We start from the raw sequence: 13,541 nt of genomic DNA, 5'->3' as shown, positions 1-13,541 counted from the left end.
TCGATTCCATCATCCATACAGGAAAAACCTGTTGTGAATGATTGCTGTGAGGCAATGATAGTACAATATCCAACTATGTGTGGACTCAACCTTTCGTTTCAGAAATAGTTTCCCCATACCCTTCGACGAGCATCGGACACATTCTCCACAGCCAGCTTTATATCGTTTAATCCAGCGCTGTGGCCAGTAGAACAATAAATCTCATCCCTTAACAGAAACCAAGTTTTATTCAAAGCCTCATTCCACAGACAGACGGGCAAAAACTCCAGGACCTTCTGAGAGCCTTCTATTGGCCGGAGAAGGTCTGACGTGTTAAATGTCTTTGCGTAGCCAGGGCGCCACCTAGTGGTCATAGGAGGTGGTACCCATGTGTCTGCTGGACAGCGAAGAAGCGGCAAAGGGAGTGGAAAAGTTCCGCTCAGGACTCCGAGTGGCGCCAAATTCGCAGACTGCGGATCTTTTCGTGAGTTGCACCCGCCTCCGCCCCCGCCCCCGCCCCCCCGTAGATTGGTTTCAGGAGCCGCACCAGGGAAGAGGTAGAAACGTAAGTTTCAAATCAGATTTGATCACGTTTTAGAACTGCCTGTTTCTCTACTCTGTTTTTCCGTCTAGAGCCTTTCATACCCCCCCCTCCGGAAATCCGAAACGGCATCTCAGCCGCCCGCCTTTTGTAGGCTGCTGGCGATAGGGTGGAAATAAATGGGTGGGTGTCGACTTGGGAGGAGATTTGCACAGGCTTCTGCAACGGGCTAGCGAGCCGGGTGGTGAGGTGAGCGTTGGATGGTGAACTTACTGGCGGGAAGAGAGTAAGGAGAGGTGGGCAGAATGAACAGTGCGATCCTGTGCAGTTACTCCAGTCTGCGATTATTGAAATCAGCGGGCTTGGAGTGGAGAAACTGCATAGAATTGCACTGTAACTGGGGTCTGCGTAGTTTGAAGGGTTGGGGGCCTTGGAGGGAAGAAAGCGGCTTGCTGAGTCTCGGGTGGCGCATCTTCCTGGACGTGGCCCCGCTTTCTCTTTTGCTTTGCTCCCTTCTGCGAAGCGCGTTCCTCGCTCCTCTAGCCGGTAGCCACGTGCCAGAGGACCCCAGCGTCCAGGGAGCGCTGCACGTGGGCTTTGTGGACAAGGGGGAGAGCGCGCGAATCGCGTGTGCTATACCGCTGTGGAGGTGATGCGCGCTCACACGTGGCGGCGCAGTTGACGGGTGAGAAACTCGGGTCAGCCCGCATCCTGCTCATAGGAAGCTGTGTGCTGAGCAATTTGCATAATCCCTTTAAAAAGTCAGTAAATCGTGCAGCCCTGTCTGTCTGTCAGGCAGAAGTAAGCCCCGCTGTGTTCTGAGGGGCTTGTATAGGAAGCGCAGCCTTGCTTGGAAATGAAACCGGGGCGCTTATTTCCAAGTATGGCCTATTGAACAGAGTAGAACTTCGGCTCCGGTTGCACGGCTGGTGTTACTGTCGACGCTTTTTCCCATTACTAATTTTAATAATTTTCGAGACAGCGTTGGTAGTGGCTAGAGTTGAGTTTGTTTAGAGGAACCTAGTTCCAACTCCCTGTTTATAAAGTTTATTGAGTAGGTTTGGGCGTGTCAAGAAATTGGAAATTAATGCAAGGAAGAGCCTAGGCCCACCTGACCCTGTGGGAGCCTTTCGTTTCACTTCAAAAAAGGATGAGTTTATACAAGCTATCTGCATGATCTGGAGGTAATTTGTGCAGCCCAGCCCTTTACTCAGATGTAAATCCTACTGAATTGGATGGGACTTCTTTCCAAACAAGTGAGCTCAAGGTCCATAAGGGACAAGTAGCTGTGGATAAGCGGCCCCGCCTTCTGTGTGCATAAAAGGGGACTGTGGGCAATTTCTTAGAAGTGTGTAATACAAATGTAACTGGCACATAATTAAAAACATAATTATGAGATGCCATTGCCAAAAGCATTATGCTTTATTGTTAACTTTAGATGCTTCTGGAGTTAGGTTCAAAACTGACAAATGCATAATTGGGGTGTGTATAAAGAGGGTAGCCTGCAGTTTCTGGCCCAGTCTTCCTGCGTGAACTGAATGTGTGCCCTGGAACCCTTTGTGGTACGGGAAGATTCTAGGGAGCTTGCTGGGTTAGCATGTTGGAGATAGCTTGAACTGTGTGACTTGTGAGGACTGTAGCAATGCTTGATTTGTGAGTGGACAATCATGTTGGTAGTCAGCAGCTAAGGAGAGTCAGAGGGCCAAATTCATCAATTGAAGGAAGGCCACATGTTGCATTCCCCTGCAGTCTTCCCTGCATGCATAATTGGACCTTTCACCCACCAGAAGCAGTGGCAGAAGAGGCAGAGGAGACATATACTGTCATTTCTAGATAAATGACAGAAGAATTGCCCCTGTGTTCTCTATAGTTCTCTTCTACTACAGATGAAGAAAGGAGAGTATGTTATAAGGAAATACCAAGGTGTGGGTTGGCAGGTAACTTGATGGAGAGCAGAGTTGGTTGGTGGATCAGTAGTTGGATGACCTGCAGTTGCTAGCCCTTTCCTCTCTGCCTTGTTAATGAGGTGTGTGCTTTCAAGTGGCAAGGGACTTAATGGCAACCCCCATCGAGACAGTTTCAAGGCAAGTGCAGAGCAGAGGTGGCCATATTGATTAGTAGAGGGAAAAATAAGAAATTGGAAAAAATATACCTCTTCCAAATCTGAGGGGTTTTTAACTTAGTTTATACTCTGCCTTTCCTCCCATTGGGGACCCACAGCAGCTTACGCCATTGTCCTGTCTTCTATTTTATTCTCACAACAACCCTGTGAGGTAGGTGAGGTTGAGTGCATGTGACTGGCTTGAGGTCACCCATCCAGCTTCCATGGCAGAGTGGGGATTCTGCTCTGGGTTGGTCCAGGGCCTAGCCCAGCTCTTGAACCACTACACTACTGTTGGGCTACTGAGTTAATTCTCATTCACATACAGTCCTGTATGTTTTCTTGTTTCATTGTGGCTGTACTAACGTATGTTGAGTAGATTTAGTATGTTTGTATTGACAGATTTTGTCTCAGAATGGGTGGTGAAGTGATTGTCTTGGTTTGCCATTGTGATTCACATTTTTGTATAACAAAAATCATAAAGTTTTGTTTTCTTTACAGGTGTGTAAAATGGCAGAAAGACCTATTTGGGAACAAATCGGAACAAGTTTTATACAGTTGTATTATCAGCAGTTTGATACCAATAGGGAACAGCTAGGTGCCTTTTATGTAGGTATCAATATGTCTTTGTTTTAAACTGCCATTTTTTTATTGCTGTAATGGGTCAGTTGTTGGCTTGATATAGTTGTTATTTCTGCTAAAGCTTCAAAGGATATGTTTCAGGTAGCTTAAGCCACCCCATGCTTATTAAACTATTGTTTTACTTTGCATATTCATATTCATGGCTTTGTATTACTTGTACTAGTTGCTATTACAATTATTTCAAATTGCTTTTTCTGATAACTCAGGAATAAAGTGTGTTTTTATGATGAACTGCACCCTTACTTTTACACTGTTACTGATTTACTTACTTGCTTCATTTATACTCCGTCTTTCTCCCCAAAGGGGACCCAAAGCAGCTTACATCATTCTCTTCTCTACCATTTTGTCCTCACAACCACCCTGTGAGTAGGGCTGGGGGCTTAAACTGGGAGACAGGGGGGTCATGAGGGGACGTGACAGAAGTACTTACCTCGTGCGCACACTGCACACGTGCTCCAGAGCACTTCTGTGGTGCCCCAGGAATGACATCATTCCTGGTATGATGTGGAAGCGGCAGGTCGCGCCAAGAGCCAGTTTACTAAAAATCAGCCTTTAATCTAGCGTTCGGAGCCGATTTTTACCAAATTGACCCCCTGATGCGATGTCATTCCCATCTTGATGTGGAAATGCTCTGGAGCACATGGGAGCACGCTGCAGGGTACCTGTTCCCATTCCACCCCCCGCCCCACTTGGTGAGAGGTGGCAGGGGGCTGAGGCTGGGAGCAGGGGATCCCCTGCCCTCACTGGAAGAATGAGATCCCTACTTGTGAGGTAGGTTAGGCTGAGAGTGTGTGACTGGCACAAGGTCACCCAGCCAGCTTCTGTGACAGAGTGGGGATTTGAACCTGGGTCTCCTAGGTCTTAGTCCACTGCTCTTACCACAACACTACACTGCTCTGGCTTTCTGTGCTTTACACCTTTCCTTGCTGCTGGGATGTAAGAAGTAATGGGAAGCTTAGTGGGGAGGGACACCTGGGAGGGGTTCACTGAAGGTATCCTGCCCAGGAGTTGGAGTTTGGGACTATTCATTTGCATTTTACTCCCATCTTTTAAATGTAAATGACTGACATTTGTATCTTCTTTTTAAAAGACAGATGCTTCCTGCTTATCATGGGAAGGGCAGCAGTTCCAAGGAAAAACATCCATTATGGAAAAACTGATGGTATTTGACCATTTAGAAACTGTTACTATATTGTTTGTTTTATATATATCACATAGTTTTCCTTGCTGTTTGCCTTTTTAATACTTATTAAAAATTAAAAACATGATTCATGGGGAAGTGAAGGGAGAATTTTATTAGACTGACTTTTTAATTTATTTAGAATTATTTATACCCCACTTTCCTCCCTAATGGCTTATTACATCTTTTCTCCCCTTCTATACCTTATTCTCACAACAACAACCCTGTAGCTTAAGCTGCGAGAGTCACAGGCCCAAGATCACCTAATGAGCTTCTGTGACAGAGTGGGAATTCAGACCTAGTTCTCCAAGATCCTAGTTTGATACTCCAGCCGCCACTGCGTCACGCCATCTCATTCTTGTTCAGAATGCCTGCTACTGAGACGCATGTTTAACACAATTTTCTTTCTGAACAGAGACTTCCTTTCCAAAAAATTCAGCACAACATAACTTCCCAGGATCATCAGCCAACTCCTGATAATTGTATTCTTAGTATGGTTGTGGGTCAGCTGAAGGTAAGAACTAACCATTGTATCTTTGGTTCGTGTATGCACGAAGCTTTTCTGTGCTTGCAAAAACAAAAGAAACCCCCTGCCTCTTAAAGGCTAACAGACTTTCAGAATGAATGCTCAGATTCTCAGTTTTTGAAGGAAGGCAGGTTTCATGATTGCATCACTTGCCGTAAAGCTTTTTAAATACCAGCTTTTGAAACCAGATGATGATTTTATTGCCACTTCAGAAGTACTTCTAAATGTACAACTTTCCAGCTGACCAATAGCTTCCACAAGTGACTGACTGATAGATTGCTCTGTGGTCAGCTGACCTTGTTCAGCTTTACAATCCAGTGCAATAAAAGGTACCAAAGTGTGTCCAGATAATACAAATTAACAAAATTCTGTCAACAGCCAGGAACTGCAACTCTTTCAGTAGCAGACCTGTGATGCCCAGCATATATGTAAGGCCACCATAATGCCCATTGATGGGTTTCTTGATGTCCATTCGCATCTTCCCAAAATCATTTTTCTCCAGAGCAAATAGCCAACCCTGGCTTTCTTCCACCGAATTGGAACAGGAAGCATTTCAGAAAAATACTGAAGACATCACCTTTGTGTCTGTAGGGAGCACCCATTCACAAATTCTTGCTTCCATCATAGAAGAATGGTTGGCTTGAAACATCCCAGCATTTTGTGATTGGCTGTTATCCACGTACCAACTACTTTGTGACTGGTCTGTGCCCCCGTGGTGATGGTTTTCCCTGCTCTGTGTTCTCAGCGTTCAAAAAGTCCCCACAAACTTAGTAAGATTGGGAATCCCTAGTCTAGACATTATCCTTAGCAAGAGACAAGATAACCCAATCTATTGAATGACCTTGTAAATAGCTAAGAGAGGAGGAATAATTTCATCTCTCAACTCTTATAGTAATTACAAAATGACAGCACATGAGCTGCAATCTCTTAATTCCCTGACTTCACAGGTACAAAAACTCTAGTTTAAAGGAATTTGCTTATAGCAGTCCTCAATGATTACTGATGATAAAATATTGTGACAACATGAGGTAAATGCTTTCCTTATTTAGGCACCAATAAAAATGGAAAGGTTTTGCATTCTTAAGTAGTAGGAAATTTAGTTAAAAAGAGGACCGAATCTGTGTACTATAGGATATGTTCCGTTTTGCAGATTGTTTGTTTACATAGTACTTGAGTCTTTTGCAAATCATCATTATCTGATTTTGAACTATGCCCTAAAGTGTGGATCAAAACATCCACACAGTGGGACTAGAAATAGAGAGGAAGGGAGATTCTTACAAATCTGAGAAGCTGTTCAAGTTTATGGAAGAACCCGGAGGCTTAAAGGCCACCAAGTAATAGAAGCAACAACCACAGGTTCAGAGTTGAATGCACGCTGAGATCTTACTAGACCTTGTAAGATCTTGGTGACCCTTTTGCAGGTTGCTAAGCAGCCCTCAAATAACGTTGCTGAGAATTCCAAGCCTCAGTTAGTGTCATTGGAGGGCAGGGAGAGGGAGGCTAAAAAAGGTAAAATACAGGAGGAAGGTGGGAAAGGTAAAAGGGAAAGCTGATGGTAAGAGAGGGGAATAGAAAAAAGTAGATGGAAGGGAGAGAAGGAAAGGGGAGAGCTTGCAGGCAGTGCCACAAGCTTTATTCCATTTACTCTTACATGAATCCTCAGTCATGAAAGAGGTATAATGAAAACAGGTCTCTGTGACAAAGAGTACCCATACGTTTTTGGCTATCCTGGTAATCACTTCTAAAGAACATAACTCCACCTCAAAACTCATAATTGCCTCAGTCACGCATTTAGAGAATACAGGTGACTGCATCACAACTTCTGTTTTTCTTAAATACTGCGATCACGGCTGTATTTTTTATGTCTCATAAACCAAGTCTCATCCTCTCCACCAAGCACCTAATAACCTATTCTGAACCTTGGGCAGCTGGGTCAGAAGTGTCCTGTCCTCTCTTCAGGCTGTTTCTCTGTACTTCAGCAAAGGGTAAACTAGATAGCAAGTGGCACCTTTAAGTTCAACCAAGATTTATAAATGAAAACCATTACAAATACAGGATATAGGGTGAGATTTATCCTCCAATGCTTGACTTAAAAAATTATGGTTTGCTTGCACGTGGCGAGTCCTAGACCAGTATGATGACTAGGAGGATTTACAGACTGATTACAAATCAACAGTCTTGTAACATGTTTACTTTTATTTATATTCTGCTTTTCACACAATAGTCTTTGAAAGTGGCTCATGTTAATCAAGAGGCTCAGGCCCCACCCCTGAGGTTTGTAAACTAAAAAGACAAGAGTACAAGGAAAAAGCATGGATAAAAACAATAGAGATCAATCTTGTGATTTCACAGTGATGAGCTTTGTATAACCAGTTGGGCCCAAGCTGGTCTTACTTTCTTCTGTTCAGCTGACTATTTGCGTTATGTTTTCATTATAGAAATTTGGAGAGCATCTGAGAAGGTCATAAGGAGCAGGCCTTGGCATTTACACTCTTGTGTAATTGAATAAGTTGAGTTGGTTTGATTTACATGGTAAATGTGCTAAACATGGACTAAGTTTACTTTTTCCCCTCTTTCATTATAGGTGGACGATGATCCAGTGATGGGATTCCACCAGTTGTTTGTTCTCAAGAACATTAATGACAAATGGATTTGTTCCAATGACATATTTAGACTTGCTCTTTACAATTTTGCATAAAACATCTGTTCTCAAAAGTGCCTTTACTACTCTCAGATTTCTCATTAAACAACACTTCATTTAACAGTAGTTTTAATGTCACTTTGTTGGGCTTGGCAATATGTATATATGCTTTGGGCAACATGAAATGATGGCTTTGGAATGGTTCCTGCAGCATACATGTCTATTTCTTTTAATCTTGTGTGTGTGTGTCTCCAGTATATATGGTCTTGTGAGAATGCACTACTTGTATATTATAGCTGTATTAAACTCCCTGAAATTATGATTTTATGTATAGTCAGGGATTTTTTTCAGCTGGAATGCGGTGGAATGGAGTTCCGGAACCTCTTGAAAATGGTCACATGGCTGGTGGCCCTGCCTCCTGACCTCCAGACAAGTGGCACGGAGGGCAATCTAAACTCCCCTCTGTCTGGAGGTCAGGGGGCAGGGCCACCAGCCATGTGACCATTTTCTCCTAGGGCAACCCACTGAGTTCCACTACCTCTTTTCCCAGAAAAAAGCCCTGTGTATAGTAAAATCTTGCAACAAAATAACTTCCATGAAGCCCTGTTAGTGGACCTGAGAGAATATTGCTATTTCTTACTGCCTTTTTCAGGCAACTTACACCTTGTAGCTTGAAATGTTAATGTGGTAAAGTCAATCCAGGTTGAATTTGTGTCTGTTTTGCATGGTGACTATATCTTCCCATGGCTAGAGCTGTTAGTTTCATGGCAAATAATCCAAGTGCATAATGTGGAAAATAAAAGTATTTGGTATCAGGACATGAAAACTAAATGTTTGCTATGTGAAACTGCAAAAATTACCTCATGACAACTTCAACATGCACAATGTAGAATCAAGATATACCTTATTTCTATGTCGCAAACAATGTTGTACTTTATGTATCACAAACTGTAGACAGCATGAAAAAACTATATTGAGATGTAAATTGGAGATAAGACTTCTGTTCCAGAACTGAATAGTGTTATGAATTATCTGCATGGAGAAGAATAGTGAGAGTACTGTTAATACAGCTGGAGCACAAAACCTACACGCTTATAAGGGCGCTCTCCAAAAGTGGTAACAGCCAAGGAGGCCATATAAACTGGACTGCATGCATTCCATTCCAAGCAGTACCTTGCCAATAGTATATGTGCCCCTGGATAGCCTGGAAATCGAAAGCTGAAGGCATTCCTAACTAGCTCAACAACAAAACATTCTTAATGCGCCATGTTTGCAACTCAAGCTCTCAAACTTGTAATCTATCTACAAAAACTAGCACCCCCTCCCTGTGTTCTAGTATTAAGAGAGTAGGATGTGTTATGGCTGGAAAATACAGTATACAAATAAAGGATATCATTCATGGGCACACAGCCTGTGGTCAAAAACTTTGAATACTATCCGTTGCATTGCAAATCTTTGTGTAAAGCTGTGTGGATATTTTGGTTCCTTGTGAGAAAATAACAACTGCGCTTATATACCACTCTTCTAGACAGATAAAGGTTCCAACCCTTGTATTCATGAAGCAAACTTTAACAATGATAGTTATGCTCAAAGATGGGAAGGGGTTCCAGTTACTGGGATTAGATTTTCTTAAGTCAAAAATACCTCCCTTTCTCCATGGAAGTGTGTTCTATGCCTCTATTGCCATTTACTGTTTCATGAATCCAGAGAAAGCTAGACTCATGAAATGTGTGTGCTAGTTTGCTCAGTTTAAATTACGTATTCAAGTCAATAAAATGAGTGGTGGTAAATATACTAATCTCTGCAGGGAAGAAATTTGGTTATTTTGACGTATAGGGTCAGGGGCGGTTCGCTTACAGTCTGATCTTGTCTAAGAAACATTAGTCCTGTAGCCTTGTTTTAATTTGGCCATAAGTACTTCAAATGCCTCTTTCATGTTGCTGTTGGCCTCTTAACAGAACTGGGTATTTCTCTCGTGTCAGTTTCTGTTCTCTGGCAGTTTGGGACTCTAGCTGTGAGAGCTGGAGCAGAGCATTTGATGATTCTTGGGTCTTGGCTGCTGGAACGTTTCATGCCTTCAAGGAAGACCTTCGATGTGTAATACAGACGCCTTTAACTTGTGGAAGTTTGACCTCAGAGAAATTCCCAAAGCAGCGGTGTTACAAAGCTCTTGCCTTTTATAAGTGGAGGGAGAAAAAAGTTGGGGATTTAGTAGCTACTAGCCAAAAAACCCCCACCAAGTGCTGCATTTGCTGCACAGTGTTAACTGTAAATTAATTGCAGCTGAAAAATGCAGGAAGGGCCATTTTCTGTGTTTCCATTGTATTTATCATAATCCTCTTACGTAGCCAAGTGGCCCTGATCTGAGGATACTTAAATCTGGAGATTAGAGCGATGAATGGACAAGACATCTTCCTACACAACTGAAGAATGCCCCAGGTTTGCAGGAAAACCTGAAATCTAAAAAGTTTTTTTAAAAACAAATAAAAGGAGCACCTGTTGCTTTAACCAGATGTCCTCAGTGGCTGTTACTAGGCAACTATAATTGTTTAGTCAGTGTTCCAGGCTTGGTTTCTGTTAGTAAAAGGAGGGGGAGGGGGCAGGGCAAATCACAGTCTGTATCCGCACCATTTGGTTGAGCAACTGATTCTGCTTGTTCAATTGTCTTGGTCACAATGAGCCTTTGAAAAAGTGTGTTACACGAAACGGGAACATACTGCTGGCACACGCCCGTCAGGCTCCACCCCAATAATTGGATGAATATATCATCAGTACTATGAACTTTATTGACTTTAATACAGCTAAATAAGAAATTGCTGAAGGCACACCCGACAATTGAAGTCAACTTCAGACAACTGAAAGAAAAAAAATTTGTATTGCTATTTATGAAAATGAATAATTGAATTTTCCTGTACCGACAGGGTATATAGCATTGATATAGTGACCCCCTCTTTATTGAGTATATTGTTCATAATGAGTGATTTGATTCAGACAACATTTATACAGTCATTGAGCACTTTCTGCACATAGACACTTTATAATATAAAAAATAAATAGGAATTTAGTAATATTGGTTATATACTCTGTGTGCCCTCCGAGAGGCTGTGCCCTTGTTTCTGCTTGACTTTGGTTGGAGGGGTTCTCTTTTTTCATCTGTTACAATTTAACAGCAGCCACCACATAAAAGCCATTGTGGTGTAGTGGTTAAAGTTTCAGACTAGGATCGGGAAAGCCCAAGTTTGAATTCTCTGCTGTGAGAAGGCACTTGGTGACCTTGGGTCAAGCACACTTTCTCAGCCTGTCTTACTACACAGGGTTGTTCTGAGGATAAAACAGAGGAGAGGAAGATGCTGTAAGCTGCCTTGGGTCCTAGTTTTAAAGATTTCAAAGTTTTCTGCAAATGAAATAATAAATATAGCTGAAGATGGCGAGTAGATAAAAGGTAGGTTGGTGGGTAGATGGATAGGAGAGAAGTAAGCATGAAAAAGTGAGGCTATGAGAGCTGCCAGGGAAAGATGAAATCATGCGGGAAAAGAAATACGGGGGAAAGTAAGGTCCCCCTTGGAGTGTTTTTGACACTGTTCCTGTAATACAGGCCAGTGTTTTAGAGTACCCGAGTTCACTCCAGGACTTCGTTAGCAGGAACAGGGAGAAAGGAAGTTGTTGCAGCTCCATGCAGAGATAGAATCCTGTAAATAAACCTTGATTTGATTTGATTTGATAGAATCCGAATCATTAAACTGTGCTCTTGTTTGTGACTATGCTGCTATCTTATTCTGATTTATTTATTTAATTGGATTTCTAAACCACCCACCCCGATAAGTGGGCTCAGGGTGGCGTACAACATTCTAACACGGTTCCAACAACATAATTAAATTACATAATTAAATATATTATAAATTAAAAACAGTCGATTAAGGCAGAAACCATAATACAATCTGAACTATAGATGGCATTAAACAATGTATGTTCCCTACCATGCAACTGGACCCAGCCACCAGCACTGCTCCCTCGGCCATAGTTTTTCTAGGAAAAGACTACCAGGAGGAGGGAAGTCTGAAACGGGGGAGGGGGGAGGTTGATAAAGGTATGTTGGCTGTTGGGTGGGAAGGAGAGAAAGAAGCAGGAAAAGGAGAAAGGCTTTGGGGGCTTTCAGATAAAAGAAAGGGGAGATGGGGAGGGGAATAAGGTGTCCTCTGCAAGTCATTGTGGGTTGCCTGATTGCCTGCTCTATTACCTACCATGCCATAGTACACACATTATCTCTACTGTTGCCAATTTTTAACTGGTAATTCTTGCAGACCCTTTAATATCAGTTTGATCAGCAGCAATTATCAGGTGTTGTTCATTTAGCTCCATTCCATGAAAAGCTTCAACTGCCCATTTTTGAAAATTAAACCCCCGTTAAAGGAACTGACAATTTGTTTCCTGACCAGCTGGGAAACTTAATTGCTCCTTGCTAGTGCTTTGTTTTATCTGGTAGTGGAATAGGCACTTCCTCCTCCTGTCTCCTATGCGGATAACGTAATGCATAGGAAGGGCAGTCTTTACTGAGGTTATCTGATCATGAGGAGGTCCAGCTCATATCATTTCCCTACTTAGGACACCAACATACACTCCATTTTTTCCTCCTGTTAAGCTACGTAAAGCAGATAACAATGTACTCTTCTCTATGTGTGGGACAACTTCCTGTTCAGTTTTATATTTGCCACCAATTTAACATTAATGAGTAGCAGCAACCCCTCCAACAAACTCTTACTGCTCCTTCAGAAAATGCATAACTTGTTCACATAATACTGACTGTTTTCCTTTAACTGCACTTTTCACCAAACCCATAGAGTGAAGTATTGATTAAATGACATGGTTTTGATAAATTGATACTGAGTACAAGAGGATGTGAGCCAGTTACTAATGTTATGTTTGGAGAACTATGTGGCCACTGCCTGCTAACTGATTTTTAAGGTCTGGAACCTTAATACTGGTAGAATCCCACATCTAACAGTGGCAGGCAGAGATGAACTAGGCAACAGCAATTAAAGTACATTCATGTACTTTGGCCAGAAGAGACCTTTCTCTTTCTGTTTTGGTGATTACTTTTTCCTGTAGTTATGATGATGAATTTGAATTGATTGATGACTGAAGGTTTTTTTGTTCTTTTTTAAGCGTGGAAACCATATAACCAGGGCTTTTTTTCAGCTGGAACGTGGTGGAACGGAGTTCTGGAACCTCTTGAAAATGGTCACATGGCTGGTGGCCACGCTCCCTGATCTCCAGACAGAGGGGAGTTTAGATTGACCTCCATGCCATGCGGTGCGGAGGGCAATCTAAACTCCCCTCTGTCTGGAGATCAGGGGGCGGGGCCACCAGCCATGTGACCATTTTCTCTGAGGGCAAACCACTGAGTTCCACCACCTCTTTTCCCAGAAAAAAGCCCTGCATATAACAAAGCTTCAGAGAGTTCTTTTGGAGGATTTCTGTTGGAAAAATAAAACTGTCTAAAAGGAAACGAAGGAAAATAGAACAATGGGTGGAACAGAAGAGCATGTGTATTAAAGAAATGAAGACCTCAAAGACAATTAATTCACTCCTGTATCTAAATTTGGAAGATTTCTAAACTATGTTTGTGTATACGCCAAGAAGCTCAGAGTGTTGTTTTAACAACCCTGAGTGGTTACACTGAGAGCTAATTACTTGTTCAAGGCTGTCTAACGAGAAGATTAGAAGCTCCATTTTCTGCATTGGCTCTGCTTTTTGTATACTTTTGCCAGCAAACATGAAGAGGTCAATATTATGATTATCCACCTACCTTTCTCTACTTTAAAAACTAGTTCTAAAAAACTAGTTTTTAAGATCACATTGTCAAGGCCAAAATTACTATGTTCTGAAAGTCTGTCAGCTTAAGCTCAGCAGAAAGAATGGACACCTCTCATT

At 42.3% G+C, this 13,541-nt stretch overlaps 1 protein-coding gene across 4 annotated transcripts; it reads left to right on the top strand.

Annotated features, from left to right (window-relative positions):
* Positions 1-432: 432 nt before the first annotated feature.
* LOC129333657 (nuclear transport factor 2-like) lies at positions 433-7,731 on the top strand. 4 transcript variants are annotated; one of them, XM_054985478.1, is made up of 5 exons: positions 433-463; positions 3,123-3,230; positions 4,354-4,425; positions 4,859-4,957; positions 7,554-7,731. In XM_054985478.1, the coding sequence occupies exons 2-5, from the start codon at positions 3,132-3,134 to the stop codon at positions 7,665-7,667; spliced, it is 384 nt and encodes a 127-aa protein (XP_054841453.1). In that variant the 5' UTR covers positions 433-463; positions 3,123-3,131; the 3' UTR covers positions 7,668-7,731. The 4 variants fall into 4 exon arrangements, with proteins under 4 accessions (XP_054841453.1, XP_054841451.1, XP_054841450.1 ...); XM_054985476.1 differs by lacking the exon at positions 433-463 and adding an exon at positions 467-544; XM_054985475.1 differs by lacking the exon at positions 433-463 and adding an exon at positions 731-769.
* Positions 7,732-13,541: the final 5,810 nt, after the last annotated feature.

The sequence above is a fragment of the Eublepharis macularius genome, chromosome 7 (genome assembly GCF_028583425.1).
Source record: "Eublepharis macularius isolate TG4126 chromosome 7, MPM_Emac_v1.0, whole genome shotgun sequence".
NCBI lineage: Eukaryota > Metazoa > Chordata > Lepidosauria > Squamata > Eublepharidae > Eublepharis > Eublepharis macularius.
This window is presented reverse-complemented; position numbering and strand designations above follow the sequence as displayed.

Coding starts and splice junctions, on each gene's coding strand:
- LOC129333657 (XM_054985478.1), top strand. CDS start 3,132: ATGGCAGAAAGACCTATTTGGGAACAAATCGGAACAAGTTTTATACAG. Junction 3,231..4,353: donor AACAGCTAGGTGCCTTTTAT/GTAGGTATCAAT, acceptor TCTTTTTAAAAG/ACAGATGCTTCCTGCTTATC. Junction 4,958..7,553: donor TGGTTGTGGGTCAGCTGAAG/GTAAGAACTAAC, acceptor CTTTCATTATAG/GTGGACGATGATCCAGTGAT.